Genomic DNA, 20,028 nt, shown 5'->3' with positions numbered 1-20,028 from the left:
TAAAAGGTGTGGAAATACAATCAAGGAAAATACTTTAACTTGGTTAAGAATGAATCAATTTGGTCTTCAATTGCTTGGGCTGAAGATAACTAAAGAACTATATTACTCTCCAAAAAGGCAAAGTACTTAAAAAAGGTAATCCTGCTGTTAAGCAGATAGTGAAAAACCACTGCAAGGGATTGTGATGCCACTGGGCACCATAGAACCTGCTCTTGTCTAACCAGGTTTACTTTAATTAATGTAAAAAGTTTTTTGTAATGTCAAACAAGTTATTTAAAGCAAACAGAAAGAAATCTACTTTTTTTTTTCTTGTGACTGACTACCTTTTGTGACTGAAGCTATTATTTTATGGGATTTGGAGCTGAAGAGCCAGAAAGCAGATTTTCTAAATATCAAGATAGCAACTTAAGGCCCTGCAGTGTAAACGGGAGCACAGTTTAAACTGTTCAATGTTTGTAACACTAGTGTCTTCGAATAAATTTTCCCCCAGCAGAAGCAGAATGATTATCAGATCAGTGACCAAGCAGATACTTGATACAAAGTTGACAAAAAATACAGATTGCAGAGGACTGCAATCCTCACTTTCAGGAGTGATAATCATCTGTTCTTTCTATTGAGCAGATAGATTTGTAGGTGTTTGGTACTTCTGAAGTCAAGGCAGAGGTGTCTTGTCAAGTGACATGCCCGGGAAATTGACTTTGAAGTTACTCCTTTGGAAATAAATATACAGGGGCTGAAGGTCCCGCCCCAGGCTTGAATGATGGCAGATTTTCAGTGATTATTCAGTAGTTCCTGCAAAGATGTCTTCTTTCATTTGATAGAAAATCCACAACTTCAGCAGGTGAGCAGACTGAATAAGTAATGAGCAACTCGGTCACAAATTTAAGTCAAAAGTTTAAAGATAAAGCCTGAAGTTATCTTTAACTGTAATAATAATTCAGATGGGATTTAACAAAGAAGCTTGAACAAAACTATAGTTGTGCTGTCATCACCCAAATTCTTGATGCAGCTGTTAAAAACCAGAATATACTGTTTCTAATTTGTTGTAGAGGAACAGAACTCCTCAAGCAGTGAGAGGCAATGACTTAAACATCACTATGGAGCATCAGACAATAAGGGGTATTTAAAATAAACCATTATGATAGCTGAACACATATAAAAATAATCTCTTTATTGTGATTTTTTTTTCTTTACCTGACAGTGTTATTTCTTAAGAATAAATATTAACAGGTGAAAGTATCTCTGCTGAGCCTGCAATTTCACCTTTCTTGCAGCAGCAGTGCTGTCATAACCAACTTCTTCCCCAGCTGCTTTTTCCCTGTCTCTACACCGCCCCTTCCTTCTGGGCAGTACACTGGCTTGTGAGACCACGCTGCCCACCAGATGAGGGACCTGCCCAAGTGGGAGCCACCGCTTCCCATCCTCTTCACCCTGGATGTTCCCAGCAGCAGCACTGGCTTCAGTAAGCCTCCTCCCTGCTCATTTCTGCCCTTGCACAATCTGTGAGTTGTCTGAAGCGCTCTGCAGAGCTAAAATAGATTTGACAGAAAAACAGCATGTTTTAAGACTGTTTGTTTTTCAGTGGAATCAGTTCACTTGAGCCCATTCAACATGTAACTGAGCAAACATCATGTTCTCCAAGCAGTGGAGGAGGAGAGGTGAGAGATGGACCTGGAGCTGCTGAACATCTCACAAAAAATGGTGTGGCCATGTGTACCCTTCTGATACAACCAGCCACTTAAAGAGTTGAGCTAAACTGTTGTACTCTGCACTGGAGTAGGGCTGGAGCTCTATAAAAAAAAGGGCATCTGACTAAGCAGTGACTAATAGCTGAGATGGCAGCACCTTTAGCAGCTGTAGTCATTTTGGAAATGAACTTGTGACTATCCCCTAAACCACAGCTACCTCAAAAGCCGACATTACCCTGAATTAGGAAAGATTTTTTTTTCCTTGCTCTGAGAGCATTTCAGACTAAGTGAGATGAAATAAAAAACACATTTAAAGAAATTACATTGGTAAATGGAGATCCTAAAAAAGTTTTAAAATGGGCAACACTAAAATAATTCTGTAAGGTGTTACTTCTTTACCTCAAAACACTTTTATACTTTGAAGTAAAATCAATTGATTTTAGATCTATTACTCTAATACAAGAGAGATAATAAACTCAACACCATTTACAATAAACTTTACAATAATTGTCATGTTATAATAAACTGGAAAAAACGAATACGTAGTGACCCTTTGTGCTAAATCCACTGTTTTAAGCTTTAGTAAGCTATTTGTTCATCTGTATGATGGTTTTAGTCTGATACACAGAATACATTGCTTGGCTTTTAAACGGATTCAGTAAGAGCTCTTTCAGGAAGATTGAAAACCAACAACCTTTCACCTTCAACTCAATAAATTGTATCCCATTTAATTCAGTTTTTATTCAATGAAATGATGTATAAAAACTTACAAATCTGAGAACTTAACTATACACAAAAAGATGATACTCAGTTTAAACGTATACACAGAGAAGAGCTGTGGTTTGTGACTTGCCCTCTCCCGCCCCTCCCCCCAAAACACACACCGTCTCCATTTACGATGGGGCACTTATTTTGTCCGCTTACGCCTTCTGTTGACCCAGTCATTGCTCGGTGGGCTTCATTGCTGCTGTCAGTTTAGGTTTTTAGGCTACCAGCAAAAAATCTGGGCATCTATATAAAATAGTAAGAATCAGCAACTTGATTTTTAACACAAAGATGCAGTGCTACCATCAGCAGTAACTAAAACTACAGAATTCACCCTTTCAGTTTTTGCAGACACTGTCTCGGCTTTGAAAATAACGGGACTCTCACAGAGCAGAATTTGCCAGCCAGCACTACAGACTCACTTTAAAACAACCATGATCCACTGTTGCTAGAACGTCTCTGCACCCGTTTTTCTTCCTCTTAACTCATGCCATTAGACCAAATGAAATCATGGACATTCCTTGCCTGAGTAAGGCAATAAAGCTTTTCCCTCTCCTTTTGTCCAGCATGACTCAAGCCTATAGCTAACAACACATGCACGTGCTGCACCGATGATGGTACAGTGCTCACCAGTATGTCACTTCTCTCGTTTCCTTTGTAGCTTGGGTGACAACACTTACCTATCAGCTTCTCTTCAACAGGCCAATAAAAATGCACACAGCTCAGGACGTTTTAAATTTGATTAAAAATAACCTGTGCAATGACCAGTTTTGTCAAACAACTAAAAGACTTTCTGGGCTGAATCTGAGAGTAGACGGCCAGTTACTTAAAAAGGATGTGTGCATTTATTTACCTGTACCAAATATACACACAAACACTTTCTATATATATATATATATATATATAAAAATCTTTATACATATACAGTATTTTTTATATATATATAAAGATTGCCATCACATTATTATTACAGCTACTTAAGTCAAAATTTGACTAAGTAACTACTTTGCTTGACTCAACGATGCTATCTGAAACAGATACCCAAAGGCATACTTGAAGGAAAACATAAGGCTAAAAGCAACCCAACACCCTCAGCTCTTTTTAACTCAATGAACAGAGATTTTTGCATTCATTGAGAAAAGTTCTGAGGATTTTAAGTTACAACCTTAATCAACTTGCATGTGGACTCCTAAAAAGCATGGTGTTTAATTTGCCAGATCTTCTCGAAATGCCTTTTACCAGGGAACTAATATATATATATATTCTTTGCTTACCAAACTGATACTCTGTTTCTCATTACACTCATCATTGTATCTAAATACACTTTTAAGCAATCTAAATTTTGTTTAAAATCTATTAAATTTGGATTAACTAATACTATCAACATAGTTAGCTGGATTATTTTTTCACACGTTCCTTTGTATTAAAATCAATTACGTTGTGGTTTGATGCAAGACCTTTTTGTTTGTTTTGGTGGGAGAGGCAAAGTCCAATTTCCTAACGTGCCAGTACAGTTCTGGTGGCTGAAGACAAAGGGTGGGAAGGAGGCTGGTGGAAAAGATGGCAGGGGTAAGTGAGGTAAGAGGTGGGGGGAGGAAAAAATTGATTTAATAAAAAATGAGTAAAGAAACTTTAAAAAATTGATATAGATTTCACATTCAGTCTAACAACACTGCTTCCTGCTCCTTTTTGATGGAGGCTAACACTGCATTATCAGTCTCTGTGGCTTCTGTGTCCCCACCACCTAGCAGAATGGAGCGATCTTCTTCTAGTGTAAAGACAGAGTTTTGATTTTGGCACGAATGTTTGACTACTTCATTGGGAGTCGAAAACGTTTTGTCACACAAGTTACATTTGTAGGGCTTGTTGGTCTGTACTAGCATGTTGTCCATTTGACTGCCTTCCTCAAAAGTACAGAGTTCCAGAGTCTGTTTGTCCACCATCGTGTACGTGTCCATGCTCTGGTTTAGGCACACGTGTCTGGCAGCCTGGTTAGCCCTACAAAAGCTTTTGTCACAAGTGCTGCACTTGAAGGGCTTGCCAGTGTGTATGTACATGTGCTCCCTCCAGTGGCTTTTCTGAATAAATTTGCGACCACAGATGGAACATTCGTATTTCCGTCTTTTTACTTCCCTCTCTTGGTCTGCCTGCTCCAAGTTGTCTATGTCTGCAATATCGGAGGGGGGCGGCGTCTCTGACTGCTGCTGCCCATCAATTATTGGGGAGTCTGAGATCTGCTGCAGCTCGCTGTCACTAATCATCCCTGCTTCAGGCACTTCCACGGCATCTTTATCAGCTGTGTTGTTACAGAGAGACAAAGAGATATTACTCTCTCCCTGCTGGCTAGACGTGAAGGGAACTCCCGTGTGGATCTGCAGGTGCTCACGCAAACTACTTCGCAAATTGAACCGGCGACCGCAGAGGTGGCAGGCATAGTATTTTGGGAAACTTCCGTTCCTTTTCATAATGCTTGGCTTGACGTGTGCTATTGTGAGTGAGGCAGGCTGTTCATCTGAAGAAGATGCTTCCATGTTGGCCTCCTCTCCTGCAGGTGAATTATTACCAGCAGCAGATACCAATTCTGGAGATAAAGAAGATGGCAGTGGGTCAGAAGAGGACATATTTGTCCGGGTCACTTGTGGCAGAGTTGTAGCTAACTGCGAGAGCTGTGAGCCTTCAGAAACCTGCTCTTGGTTCATCCGTGATGTCTGTGGCCTTGGTTCTCGCCCGAGTTTGTCCGTTGCTGATGTAACCTTACTGGGATGTCTTATCTGGTGATCTGCAATCTGAATGCCATATAATGAAGATGCTAATGGAAAAACTTGATCCGGGTGAGAAAAAGTTCCCTGACTTGCAAGGCTGGCCTCTTGAATTAGTGGATATGCATGCAGAAACTTTATTCCCTGCTCTAGTCGAACTGGGTCAATGAGTTGCGGTGCCATCTTCCCAGTGTACATCAAATGCAAGAGATAACTGAAGATATCTGGCTGTATGTCAGTCGCTTTCAAACGGACACATTCACTGAAAGGTGAAACAAAATGATCAATAAGAGATAAGGAAATATTTTTTAGCAGATCTAGGTTATTCAAGCATTGATAAAAATCAGAGGCATCTACTTAAATTCAAGAGACACAATCTGCAATAAACATAGAGAAATGCTTTAACGTAAAAGAGCTAATCTTATTGGCCACTTGAAAGATGACATTTTTTTCCTCAGGAAAGTAACTGGCTTGAAAGACAAAGCTGTCCCATTGCAATCTACACCCTTCTAAATTGCTGTTATGTTATAGATTTGTTGTCACATATTAATATATTTTGTAAATTGCAAAGATATTTGTCCTCTTTTTTTGGTTGGATTCAAACATGTCTGTAGCTAAATTAAAATCTGCTAGCACTGGACCCTAAATCCACAGTCCATTAAATTTTTCTCAGTGCTTAGCCCTGAAAACACCTAAAATTCATCTGGCACTTGCCTGTTTGGCTTCTATGTTCTGCTAGTGTTTACAGCTACAGTTCTGCAAGTGTGTGGTATCACCTTGTCTCAACTGCGTTACGATCCAGAAACCATGCGGGACAGGGTGTGATCTGATGCAACAGGTGTAGCCTGGGCACATCTAACCCGTGGATTACAAAGCAGAACGGTAGCGTCGTTCCTTGAACAGGGAGGAAGAAACAGTAGCACCAGCGGTACGCCTGGTCAGCCTAACAGTCCCTCGGTTAGAGCGCTCAACAAAGGGAGACGCGTTGGCTGTGACGCCCTCTTCAGCCTAACAGGACTGAAACCAACACCATCCTCCAGCTGAGAGCACGCCCTGTGCATCACCCCTTAGGATACTCTGGACTGAAACACCCACCACTCCTCCGGCTGAAGCTGGATCTCTGTGCAGAAAGAGAGGCAAGGTTCACAGAAGAAGAAAGAAAATCAGGAACATCTTGGTTAGGCCAGTTAGCTAACAGGAGAGGATCTGGGATTCTAATTGTTTTTCAGAGTTATTTGTAGCTCTTACGTTAAACAAACATTAAATAAAAGACAGAAATGGACATGACTGTGCACTGCGGTCTGAATGCTCTAACCACAGTAGGCTACCAAGCTGAGGCGGAAATGATAGCCAATTCTTACGTTTCTTGAGGTGCACCCTTCCTGAGCTCTCTCTCTGACTGCTTTTGAATTCAGATATATTCCTCAAAAGTAAAGTTTGCAATGCTGTCTTCCAGACATGACTGTGTGCTCTTGATGGAGCATCAAGACTGATACATCTGCCTGCAGTTCTGTCTCAGAAGTGCAAGTGCACTTCTGTCCTGCATGTTTACTTTTGGCTAAGAACTCTTAGCCAGAGAGTTAAGACTTTCACTCACTTAACATAAAATTTTTGAGACAGTTCAAATAACTGGGAAAAAGAAAAGACCAAAAAAATCTTTAAAACAGTCTTACACTTTTGTTATTTTTTCAATGCCCTCCATGTAAGGCTGCCCGCAAAAAAAAAAAAAAAAAAAAAAAAGGAAGAAACACAAACTCCCTTATTTTCCGACACTATGTAGTATTTTACTATTTAACTGACTTTGCTAAACTGTAAAAAAAATGAAACATATTAACCTCTTTTATAAGTCCATTTCTCAAAATCTCCTAGCAAGTACTTACTGGGTTGTATCTAATGTTAGGAAATGTCAAGAACAGCGCCAAGACAGAGTAGAGGATAGTGAGTGGGGGAAGGAAAGTGCAAGAGTGAAGACGGGATCCTTTAAATATTCAATTCTAGGAATTCTATGCTTTTTAAAGGATAAAGAACTTGTGCTAAATTATAACATTAGTGTTAACGAATCACAGTTCAACTTTAACATGTTTTAAACTGAGATTCTAGTTTGCAGATAAGACTGGATTCCATATGCCTTATGTCATAGCAAGAAGCAAAAAGAACATTTCCAGGTTTCAAAATGTTGCTAGACCTCCTTACCGTAGCTAACTGAAAAACATTTAAACAGTGAACCTTTTTATAGTTACCTGGTTTGATGAACAAACAACATCTTGAAGTAGTTGGAGAAAGAAGCAAGGACCGATTTGTGTGCCTTGAAGTAGACATCACCAATGGCAACTGTGCAGTCACACAGGAAACCGAACTCTCTCTGAGCATTTAGTTGCTGCAGCAGAATAAGTCCATGGTTGGCCAAATCCATTTTTTTACACTCTGAAAAGCAAATAACTTCCATGTAAAACTTAACAGTAGATGCACAGATGCAACAGTAGATGTCTCTTAACAGATATTTTCCTCTAATATCTGTATATCACGCTTTAGTAACCCCTTCTAAGCTACTGTATAAATGATATCTTACATGTAGGCAAGGATCTCTGTTTCATGATGGGCAATGCGATTCACAAAGGTGCAAGTGATTTGCTGAGGCTTAAAGAGCAAAGCAGAGCCGGGACTAAAGAGTTCTGAAAAGGCATGGGCGGGGGGGACGGGACTTGGATACAGAAACATAAACAGCTAAAGGAGAGGAAGAAATATTAATAAGTAGTAAAACCCGTATTTGTAATGGGAAGAATGAAGTATTTTGGCTACCTCTTGTCTGTTCAAACAGGAAAAATAAATCTCCCGTCTGGTATCAGTTACGCTCACCTAAATGGGTGGGAGAGACAAGAGCAGAACCCAATAAAAGACAAGTTAGATAACTTTTACGTAGAAGATATACAGAGATATTGAAAATTCAGGTTAAAAGTATGTGTCCATCCAGCTGAATCCAAACCCAACATTAAATAATTAAGCATTTCTGATGGTTATCCCCTCTCCTGGGAAATACCAGATACATACATGAGTCTTCCCAGGATGAAACAATTAATTCATTCTAGGTGTTGGCAAGCCCTCTGGACTATCAGAACAGGAGGAACCAATCTTTTCACTCAACAACTATTTGTTTATTTATTGAGATCAGCTACAGCAGCACTTTGTGCCCGAGTGTCCTGCACTCGCCTAGCAAATCAAGAAACCCGAGGGGCGAGAGGTACAGTTCTGTCCATCGCTGGCTGTCGGTGAAAGGTAGGGTAACTAACGGAGAAACATGGCACCAACCTGAGCCGCCCTAAACCAGGGCTTCTGCAGCCCCCCATCCTCCCTGCACTTCCTTGTTCCTTGTGCTGGAGGCTGCCCTCGAGAACTATAACCTTTTTCTCAAGGATTCAGGGGCAGCCTTGGAAACAAGAATTGATAACTTTGGGAAAAAAATAGCCAGGGCAACACATTAGGGCAGTTGCACATGGTTGGATGGATGAATATACAGCTAGTAAGATCAGCAAGTGGATATAAACTTAACCAAAACGAATAGAGCTTTGGGCAGAAAAAGTGAAAGTATGAAGAAATGCAGGTCTGTACAAGGCCACGTAAAACAGCAAGAGAAGTCAACAAAATACCTGGGCACGTTATGCCCAGAACAGTGCAGATGCTCTATGAACAGAAAAGAAAGAGAAGGTGAAACCAGAAGTGGATCAAAAGCGGTAGATTTCTAAAAAGTCGTGGGTTTTTTCCCTCCAAATTTAATAGGAAGTTATCAAAATTTTAGGTAAGGTACAAACGGCTTGTTTCTTCTATACAGTAAGAGCGTGGCTTTTTGGGAAAGAGAATAAAAGTGTATTCCACATATGCCAATATGTTTAGTCATTGGAGAAACAAGTATTTCGACTCGCTGGAGAGTGAAGAATGTCCTCGTATTTAAACCAATAGCCAGGCTGACGAAATGCATTCCTTTGCATTCACATGAGATCAGAACTCGTTTGAGTCAGGGGTGTAAGGGCAAAGAAAGAAATACAATTTAAGATACAGCTGATTATTTTCTTACAGTTAATAAGAGAAAAAATAAACAGGTTCTAACTCTCTTCTGGTCCATCCTCTCCTCCCTAAATTACTGTTTGGATAGTTACGTCTGGACAAACAATATGCCAAAATCCTCTCCCTCTCTCCAAAAGAGGGAATACTTGCTGTCAATAGTAACAAAAATAATTTTCATTGTTATTTAATCCTGCAAGATGCTCCAGGCAGGTAGACTTCGTGGTGTTACAGAAAACACGCTAGTTTTTTTTTTTTTGTAGCTTTAATTTAAATTATTCTGTGTGCGCTACATTTTTAATTCATCAGTGTTGAGCCTGGTTTATACTCAGACAGTGAAGCTTGTCAGGCAGAGCAAACCATCGATGTGAGGGAACTCCAAGCCAGAAAGGCATTCTTTCTAGTTATTATCATCCTAAGTTTGTTTAGCTTGTAGTTTCACCCTTATCCAAACAGCAGTCACAGTGGCAGCTGAAGCTGTTACCCTTCATCAGGGTAAGGAAAGCACTTTGTCTCTCTTTTATATAGAGAAGGGCACGTTATAGGTATGCGTATGTTCGCGAGTTTTACCCGTAGCTAAATAAAATGATGGTTAACACCAGCAAGGCTGTATTTTAGTGTTGACCAATTCAACAACTGCGTAAAATATTTCTTGTGCCCTGAAACCCTGCAGGGACCCTGCGAAATGAATCGCACGGTTGACAGGCTGGCCTGGCTCAGCTTTAATCACAACTTTTGAAATTACCTAAGCTGCTCAACGGTGGGCGAAAAACCACGCGAAGCTGAGTCCTTTTGGAAGACGTATGTTTATTTCGGAGACCACGAAGGGAAAAGCGGTGGGCACAAGTCAAGGAGGACACCGAGCAGGAGCCGGTACCGCGCCACGGAAGAGGAGAAACAGGCCGAGGAGAGAAGCGCTGGGAGCCACGAGGAAGGAGAAGAGAGCCCGGACCGGGCGTCGGCCGGGCGGGGGAAGCCGGCCGCGTTGACAGGAAACAGCTGCTGGCCCGGCTCAAGCACGGCCCGGCGCTTCCCGCTCGGCCCTCACGCGCCTCCGCGGACACCAAACCGATCCCCGGCCCGCCTCAGCGCCAGAGGGCACCAGCCCGGCCCCGGCCGCTCACAGACGCGCCCCACCGCCTGGCAGTCCCCGCGCCTCCGGAGCAGCGGCGGCCGCACGGCGGCGGGCTGCCCGCGCCCCCACCCCCGAGCGGCGGCGGGCCGGCGGCTGCCGGAGACCCGCGCTGGGGCCTCGACCGGCCCCGCCCGCCACAACGGGCCCGCGCGCGCCGACAGCGGGGGGAAGGGAAGGGGCGCGCGCCGCTCGGGCGCTCCTGCCGGCGCCGTAGCGCGCGGCGGGGCGCCGCTCGCGGCGGGGGGGCGTGGCCTGACGCCCGCCCTCTCCCCCGCCCCCCTCCTCCCCGGAGTCACGCTCGGCCTCTGTGGCACAGGTGACGGCGCCCTCCCATTGGCCGCCGGGGCGGAAGGCCGGGTGGCCGCGCGCCGCTCTCACTGGCTGCGCCCCGCCCCTCCTCCCCTCTCTCCGCCCGCCTCCCCCCACCCACCCCCCGCGCACGCCACGCGCGCACGGACGGACGGAGACAGCGCGAGACGCAGCGCGAGCGGAGCCGCCAGGGCGCGCGAGACGGGAACCGCCGCTGCTGCCGCCGCCGCCAGGGCCGCCCAGCCTGCCGAGGAGAGACAGGCGGGGCCGCCCCCTCCGCGCCGCGCCGCGCGGCGCCCTCCTCCCCCGCCCTTCCCTGCGCCGGATGCCGCCGGAGGGGGGGGCCGCCCCGCTGCGGGCGGGCGGGAGGGCGGGCGCGCGGGCCCCAACCGGCCGAGCCGAGGCCGGCGCCGGGCGACACCGGCCCCCCCCCGCCCCCTCCCTCCCTCTCTCCCTCTCTCTCTCCCTCCCTCCCCCGGCGCGGCCCACCCCCCCCCCGGCCCGGCCCTCCCCTCCCCTCGGCGCGGGCCCATCCCCCCCGGGCTGTGTCCCGGATGGAGCCGCCCGGCCCGGCCCGGCCCGGCGGGGGTTTGTCAGGAGGCCAGGCAGCCCCAGCGGCGCCAGGCGCGGCCCTCCTCCTCCTCCGCGCCCCCCTCGGCCCGCCGCGGCGCGGCCGGACCCCGCGGCCGGGCGCCCCTCGCACACAATGAGGAGGTAGGGCCGAGCAGGCCCCGCCGCGCCCCCGCGCCCGCCCGCCCGCCGCCGCCGCCTCAGCCCGGGCCACGGCCGGTGCGGCGGGGCCGGGCGCACGTGCGGGCGGCGCCGGGATCCCCCGCGGGGCGCGGCGCGGCCGGTGCTCACCTGGGGGGCGCGGGCCGCCGAGGCGCCTGGTGCCGCGCGGGCCGCCGCCGTCTCCGCGCCCAGCAGCAGCAGCAACAACGGAGTCAGCGCGGCGGCGGCGGCGGCGGCTTTTCCTGTCCGGTTACGTTAGGGTCACATGACCGAGAGCGGAGCACAGAGGCTGCAGCGAGGAGCCCCCGCCGGGGGGGAGGGGAGGCGGCGAGCGCTGTGGCGGCAGCAGCAGCAGCAGCAGCAGCAGCAGGAGCCACCCAGCCCCCGCCCGCCCCTCCCTCCCCCACCCGCCGCGCGCAGCGCGGGCCGCACCGGCGGGACCGGCCCCGCCGCCGCCCTCCTCCCGGGAACCCGCCGGCCGAAAGCGCCCGCCTCCGGCCGAGCGGAGCGCGGGTCCTGCGGCGGGCGCGCTGCCCCTTTAAAACTCCCGGGGGTGGGGGCCGGTGCTGCCCCCCCACCCCGCACCGCTCGCTGCCGGGCGGGGGCGGCCCCGCCACTGCCAGCGCCCCTCCGTCGCCCGGGCTGCGGGATAACGGGCCGGGCCGGGCCGCTGCCGGCTCCTCGGCGGCCCCGGCTCGGGGCCGCGGCAGCGTGCGGGGCCGGGCCGGGGCGGCGCTGCGGTCGCCGCCGTCTTCCCGGCGCCCTGCCGGCCTCGCCGCGGCGGCAGAGGCTGCTCGACGCCGGGGGGCACCGGGTGGCTCCTGCCGGGCCGTGCTTGGCGGCCACGCGAGGCGCGGGGCGGCGGGCGGGGGGTGCCCTCGGGTCCCCCCCTCTCTCCCGGGGAGAAGTGGCGGGCGCAGGTGCGTCCCGCCGCTTCCCGCCGAGCCAGCGGGGATGGGGGAGACGGGGACAAACCGGCGGCTATGGGAGCTGGGGGATGGGACGCGGTGTCCCGCGTCCCTCGGGGCTCTGGGGCACGAGCTTTGAGAGCGGGTGTCCTGGTCCGCGTCCCCCGGCTTCTCTCCAGGTGTCCTTTAGAGCCGGGTCTCCGTGCGGTGCTCTGGCAAGGGGGGGCTGCGGGTCCGACCCTGCTGGCGCGGTGCTTTGGAGGGCCGGTCTTTGTGACACGGTCCTGGGCACGCTGCGGTCGAACTGTCAGATGGGAGGTTACAAGTTCACTTGTCAAAAAGAGTGATTCAGAGTACGAACGCGGAAAGCCTCGGTTTGTTTTCTGTCTGTTTAGGTGGACAAGTTATTTAAACCGGATATTTTTAACTTGGCTTTTTTTAAGGGGGGCACATAGTGGTCTGCCATAAAAATCAGATCTGCAACTTTGCGCAATGGCAAATTCGGTTGCGGTGGAGTGCGGAGGGAAGGCAGCTGTAGCCAGGCCTCGTTTTATCCAATCTAAGGCGTGCTATAGAATTCGTGGGTGCTTATAAAACGGCACAAATAAATGCACCAACGGACACTGTGATACCTGAAAAAATTGTCGGTCTTGCAAAAATTATTAACTCAGAGTTGTTAGTGTGGAGCAGGGAGGCTGTCTTCTGCAAGAGGCTGGGGAGTCCCTGAAGAAATGGGAGAGTGAGCCCTGGGTTGGCCTTGAGTGTGATTTCTCCGAGTCAGAGAATCGGCCTGGGCGTGGTCAGGATCTGCACCTTGTTGTAAGGTGACATCCGCTAGCTGGAGCAGTAGCGCGGACAAAACTGTTTTCAGAGAGAAACTTTGTGGTTGTTGGAAACCTTGCAGGAAGACGTTTGGCCAGCAATAGTTAAAGAGGGTTCCTTTGCACCCCCTGCCCCGGGGGCTGCTTCTGCTATCATTAAGTATGCTTTCTGTTGTTCCTTAGGAACAGCATATACTACAATGTCAACGATTTGAATTAGATCCAGGTTATTATTACCTTTTTAAGGTAAAAACTTATCTAAGCAAGCTTGTAGGGGGCTAGCTGTAGCTAGGATGATGCTTCCACAGTCATTAAATAAGATGCGCTATGGAAAAAAGCCCAAACTCTTTTAATTAAGTGTCGTGACAGCAAGTGTGCTGAGAGAGGGAGGAGAAGTCTTATATCTTGTCTGGTTTGTAGATCAACAGATGATTGCAGTCACTCCAGGCTATTGTTATTTTTACTGGATCTGAATTGATCAAGGACTAGACCAGGTCTAGACCAGTTTTACATGAGTCTGACTCTGCCGTCTCCCACTGAAGTTAATGGAAGTCTCGATAGACGCAGCTTGAGTCCATTTGCGTTGTGTAGCTCCTGAATATTAATTTATTTATCCAAGTTAAGCTGCACTTGAAAACTAACTAGTTAAGTTCTAAAAAAACCCAACCTCTAAACCCAACAACTTATTTTTAATTTTAGTGGAGCTGAAAGCTGATCGTCTGTTTGCTGCTGTTGCAGTATTTTGAATAAAGCAGATGAACAGAACTGCATCTTTAGGACCCGCCTCGAGGACCTGTGATGTGCTGAACTACAAGGGACACGTTTTTAACAGCTCTCTGAGTTCTGCTGTGTGAGTGCATGGCAAAAGTTTATAGAGTATATTTAACCTGTCTACTTGGCAAATTTTTTCCCTGTACATTTTGCTTGCATTTCAGCTCTGCAAACTAAATACAAAGTAAAGAGAGTAGATGGACATTTGAACTTAAGTCACTTAGTAGTGGATGATTTGTGTCATTCTCATGGAAGATGGTGAAAGATACAATTTTTAATTAACTTGTGTGGGCTACTTCAGAAAACCAGAGTTTCTGGCAGATATCTGGCAGGCTTCGTGGCCTGTTTTTTCTCTTCTATGTTGCACTTGAGTAATTCTGTGTCAGCATTCGTGTGGGACTCTCCTCTGTGCTGTCTCTAAAACTGGAGAAAAATTAACTTAGTTATGTTTTTTTTATTAATAGCTCATAATTCAGCTTTAAAGCACCTTTGTTTGGACCGTGATACTTTAATCCAGCAATAATGCAATTCTTAATTTAAAAGCATCCCATCTGATTTAAGTTCCATGAAATCTGTAGAAAGATTTCTGTGTTGAGTTTAATGCTGCCAAACTCCACACCTTCGATGCTTACGCCTGAGACATGTCATCTGTGTCGCAGGGAGCGATAAGCAGTTCATCTGTTGCATTTTGGACACCTGACTTAAGATGTGAATCTAAAATTTTACTTCCATCTTATCTTTTGAGGTAATTTTTTTTTAACATAGTTACAATCCATGCAGCTGAAATTGTAATTAAAATTTATCCTTGTCTCATTAAGTGGTATTATTGTGCTTTTAGTTTTTATATGCTGATTTCCCCCCCAGTTTCTTGAGGTACTTGTTTAGGACTCCTTTCCTAGTTTTATGACTTTTTGAAAGGACTGTTTAGACCGATTCAGAAATTGCTGCACACCTGAGAGCATTCTTAGTTGTGTTGCTGTTGATGATAGGATCAGTCCCTAGGTTTTTGGTTTTGCTCTGGTCTGCACGTACCCAGATTAAAAGCAGAATTTTGTCTGGTAAGATCATATTTTGCATTGTAAATGAGCATACTGCTGATGATTTAAGTGTTAATAGGATGACGAAGGTGTCTGCTAATCTGAGTAAAAATTCACTTGAGCAGTGGGAGGAACTTGATCCAGACCCAAGTCCTGTAAGTGTGTCTTTTTGGTAGAGTTTAGTTGAAATCTGGAATGGAATAGTAGATTTTTATCGTCATAATCAAAACCTTAACAGCTCTAGTGATATTAATCAGGCTCCAACTGCTAAGATTTTCAGTGCGTTTTCAAATTTCTCAGCATTTTTGAAAAACCAGAGAGCAGAGTCCCTGTTCTGAAGAGTTCTTTGCTCTCTGCGGCACTGCTGACCCTCTCCCGCGGGACCGTTGCTGGCTCTGCCGAAGCCGTGGGGAGCTGGGAGCACGTGTCCCAGGCAATGGGCTGGAACCCTTCTGGGTGGGGAAGGCGTGGGGCACTGCTTCCGTGCTGGTACTAATGTATGAAATGTGAGTTTATATCAATACTGTAAATCCATTTTATTAGCACAGCTGCCATTTCTAACACTTCCACGTCTGATTTATGTTGGTGAGAAGGCTTGGTGGGAAGCGCGACAGCTGCGGTAGCTTCTTGCTAGATGAGTAAATATTGTACCTCTGATCGTCTCCAACCTTTTCATCTGGGGATATCCTCCCTCCCTGTTAGAATTTTTCACACATTCGGTCCAAGTCTCGCTCATCTCTCACACAGCATTGGAAGCACGAAGCACGTAAAAGCGATCCCCAGGAAAAACCCTGACGTACGGGTACAGCAGCAGTTTTTCTCACCTTGGCTTCCTTGCGACGGGGAGGCTGTTGGGGTACATTCGCAATAGGCGAGTGCTCAGCCCCCAAGCAGATTTGAGCTTTCACATTTTTGTTTTGTGAGTAGGTCTGGCTGTCCTAGAGGTGAAGGAGAACTATGGTGTGTAAGCCACTTCTTGTGTACGCTGTGTAAGGTGAAAGAATGAAGAAATGGATCTTTGTCATTCTGTAGGCTAAGCTGTTTTTCTGATATCAATATGTTAATTAGGAATTGTTTCTACACCTAGTGAACAAAGCTTTATCAACAACTAGTGAATAGCTGCAATTTAGACAGGGGGGGAAAAAAAAAATCCTTTTGCTAGTACAACGTATGTCATCTAAGGAAATGGTTTAACTGTGTGTGTAGAATTTTTCGTGTTAGGAGTTTCATCTCCATCAGGAATTGTTGGTGTAACCGAACTGACGCAGCTTCTGCAATGTAGATTGGCCTTCCATTTTCTGGCTTTGCCTTAGTCCCTGATTAGCCTGTTACATGGGCCCTGCCTGCTTTTAACTGGAAAAGTTCGAACGTGACTATGCATTCTTCGCTGGAGTGACATCTTTAGTGGGGCATGACTATAAAGTTACAGTAATATATGTACTTGCATGTTTTGTTTTACTTAGAAAAAAGGATTCAAACTGCAACTGTAGTGAGTGCATTTTTAAAGCCCATGCAGCTGATGTATTTTGTAGAGAAAGATGCTGTAAGTGAAATAGCGTCAATACTATGTTCACATTACTATGTAATGTCATCTAAGTGGTGACTTTAAGCTCATGAGATAATAAACAGTTTTGAATAAATAGTTTGTCACCATTGACTCAAGCTCAGTTAGGAAAGTGTTTAAAAAGTATTTGGGGGGCAATAGTAATTGGCGGTTACCATCGTTTAGGAGTCATATTTCACCAGTTTGGAAAATGTATTTCTTGAATGGCTAGAGCTTGAAGACGGACGTAAGCGGGCAAAAGACTGAGCGCTAGCAGAGAGAAATGGTGATATTTGCCATAGCTATGATGCCTTCAACAGCTCAAAACAGAGTGAAGAAAAAAACTGCTTGTCCTTGTTTTAAGTTTGTTTAATAAAGTTTGTTTAAAGGATCAGAAATGGGGGTGGCTGTCATGCTATGTGTGCAAGGAGAGGGGATTTTTTGTTCTGTTTCCCCAGTGTGACTAATCTGTCCAACTCTTACTCTGTCAAAAACGTTGGAGGACCCCAAACTGTTGGAAGTGCTTAGTTTTCTGAGGTTCAGTCACCTGGGTTTTATGTGTAGTACAGAGTACACAGGTGATAACAAGAAGTCCCTGTCACTGGCAGGGACTTGGGGGATCAGGAGAAACAGGCTTCCTCATACAGTGTGTAGTTACCGCAAAATCATTTTCTAAGGCTAACAAAGATCTTTGCTTTCCTGCTGATTGTAAAGGATTACAGTCTCTTAAAAATCCTTTTCTCAGCTGGGGCTATATACACTTCAAGACACTTTTTCCCCCTCTTAGATAGTAAAGACAGATAGTTAAGCTTTCTTTTTTCCCTCAAGATGACCAGTGTTTTGGGCAGTGGTTTTGGTTTTAAACCCTGTGCATATCACTTACTGTATCTGAGTACCTCAGACTCTGCGTTTCTTTTTGGTAGTTGTCACGCTAGTATCATAATAGTCTGTAGACAAGGATAATGAGACTCTTGGCAGATGTTAAGTGCTATCCGGTGAAGGAAGGTGGTACGTCACAGATCAGTCATTTCCAGCCTTGGACAGTATCTTGATGGTCTAGGGAAAGTGACTGAGAAAAGTAAACTGGCAAACTCAGTATACCAGTGCCTTTTGCAATTTCTAAATTGGTCTTCACATAAAGGGTCCATAAATTGGGAAAGGTTCACCACAACGATTATCACTACCAAGGACATCCATTGATGTCTTGTCTTAATGTCTGGTACATTCCTTTACAAGTCAACTTTGTTACTTAACTATCAGTAAATAAACTCATTTAGGTGGGCACAAAGTATCTGGCTTCTTTTTCCCCCCTCACGAAACTTCGAGCTGAAGTTTGTTCAGTTGCTAGGACTAAGGTAGGATGGGGAAGGAGAGACACTTTCTTACATGTTTTAGTGTTCTTGTGCTTGAAGTTGGCAAGAAGATCATCCTTCTCATAGAAGCTGGTATGTGCTGGCTGGACTGAATATACCTTATTTTTGCAGAGAGAAAAATATACAAGATTTTGCAGGGAGGTGTCATGTACATGCAGTTGCTGATCCAGCCAGCAGGGCTGATGAGCTGAACATGACCATTGAGAGCAGGGACTGACGCTGCAGCCAGTCAAGCTACTACCCCCCAAAAATGGGACTGGAAGTCAGGAGTCCCGACTCTCAGCATTCTTTGCTGTTTTACAAATAGCTAGTCTTACCACAACTTTCTAGCAGATCTGCCAAAGAAAATCATCTGTAAGTTGTCCTTTACCTCATCTGATGGAAAAAAGCACAGACAGAAGCAGTCTGCACAGTTGGGATCCTTATAAAGGATGGTCTAACAAAGTTCCATATGAACAGAATTTTGCCATTCAGTCTTAATTTTGTTAAAAAGGTTAAAATTTTAGAGTTCTGAATATACCAGGATTCCTCTCTGGTTTTCCTTGTATATTCTGTATTTACTGCTATTGCATCTTTCCCCTCCCCCCCCAGGTGACCCTTACTGGTTAGAATGGACCCATTTCGGTGAAGACTCGAACTGTGCAAACTGTAGTGAAGATGGTTCTTTCAGTTACACTACGAGGGCGGTGGCCGAGGCAGAGGAAAGATGGGCGTGTTCTCACAGCTCAGGCAGTTTTGCGTTGCTTTTGGAACTGGAGTCTTACCTCGCCTCTGCCATAAAAATGCCTCCTGGTCAGGCCACACTTGCACAGGGTCCCCATGAGATCTCCAGGTTCAAGCAGAAACAAAGATTGCAGGCGGGGAGCGTTCCCTCAGTGCTGTCTGGTCAGAGGAGGGCTCCGCGCACTGCCTGCATCGTGCTGTGAAAGCTCGTTACGTCCTTGACGCGCTCGACTTCCCAGCTTGGTCTCGGTTCTCTACGTGTGACACAATGAGAATACTCTCACCTCGTAAGGGGCTGTAGGCTTAGTTGTTAGAACAAAAGCCCCTCCTACTTCGATGCGGCTGCCACTGGGTACATTGTGAAAAAGATGGATACAAAGTTTTAACGTACAGTTACGGCTTCGCTGAAGCTGCAAAACTGTGAAGAGCCACTCGGCGCAGCAAATGGGGTTGGGGGCTTGGCGGGAAAAAAAGTGTGATTTTATGGCTGTGATTTTATGTGCTGATATAAACTGATCTAAGGTTTCAAAAGTAATTGTCCTCTTGTTTTGAGGTGTTCGGTAACTCTTAAATACAGTCCCAAGACACAAGCCTAAACACTTCATGCTTTTAAAGAGTTAATCTAGGAGTCCTCAAATTACTTTGTTAAAGCCACTTTTCCTGACAGAGGCAGTTGGCCTGCGAATGTACATTTTAGCAATTTAGCTGAAATACTGAAACATTAAATGTGAAGTGAATGGGAACTTATGTTCTTGAGTGTAAGTATTACACTCAAATGGGGGAAAAAAAAGCCTATTTGTCTAAAGGGGTGAAAAATGTTTGCTAGAAAAATTACGATTAAAATGTAACCTAATTCGCTAATGCTGGAATTAAGTGGTGCTCGGTAAGTTTTTCTACTGCATGAAGGATCTAATGTACTATTTCTATGACAACCCCGTGTAAGTCAGGACATCGGTGCTGAGGAGCTGTTCCGTACTACAAGACTTTGTCACCAACCCGTTCTACTGACCGATTCACTTCCGTGAGCGGAGCTGACGGTTCAGACCTTCTCAGCAGTTCAAGCAGCGGTAGTTGAGCTGTTCCAGAGCCAAGACCTCCAGGTATCTGTTCTGAGGAGAAAGCCAACTCTTAAGAGGAGCTGCTGCTTCTCAAGAAGCTCCTGTGGCACTGGTAACATAATTTATGGCAAAAGGAGGGGTTTGTAGGCGGATGTTTTTCCTAGCTCTGCCTGACTCTATTCTCTTCCCCATGTATGTGTTTGATGGAATCTAGTATCACACTCAGAAATACTGTTTTCAGGTGAAGAGAGAACAGTAAGCTGCAAACGCAATCGCACTTCTAGCCTGAATTTAGTCATTGTGGCTTGTTAATGATGCTTCAGGAGCTTTTAACAAAATTCTTGGGTTAT

General features: G+C 46.2%; 1 protein-coding gene across 4 annotated transcripts; it reads right to left on the bottom strand.

Annotated features, from left to right (window-relative positions):
* Positions 1–210: 210 nt before the first annotated feature.
* On the bottom strand, positions 211–11,760 carry ZBTB2 (zinc finger and BTB domain containing 2). Of its 4 annotated transcripts, none has more exons than XM_075146155.1 (3): positions 7,453–7,538; positions 5,989–6,106; positions 211–5,474 (listed from the first exon to the last, which is right to left on the bottom strand). In XM_075146155.1, the coding sequence occupies exons 1-3, from the start codon at positions 7,529–7,531 to the stop codon at positions 4,112–4,114; spliced, it is 1,560 nt and encodes a 519-aa protein (XP_075002256.1). In that variant the 5' UTR covers positions 7,532–7,538; the 3' UTR covers positions 211–4,111. The 4 variants fall into 4 exon arrangements, with proteins under 4 accessions (XP_075002256.1, XP_075002259.1, XP_075002260.1 ...); XM_075146158.1 differs by lacking the exon at positions 5,989–6,106 and adding an exon at positions 10,014–10,074 and having other exon boundaries at positions 213–5,474; positions 7,453–7,636; XM_075146159.1 differs by having other exon boundaries at positions 213–5,474; positions 5,927–6,332; positions 7,453–7,559.
* Positions 11,761–20,028: the final 8,268 nt, after the last annotated feature.

The sequence above is a fragment of the Calonectris borealis genome, chromosome 3 (assembly GCF_964195595.1).
Source record: "Calonectris borealis chromosome 3, bCalBor7.hap1.2, whole genome shotgun sequence".
Classification (NCBI taxonomy): Eukaryota; Metazoa; Chordata; class Aves; order Procellariiformes; family Procellariidae; genus Calonectris; species Calonectris borealis.
This window is presented reverse-complemented; position numbering and strand designations above follow the sequence as displayed.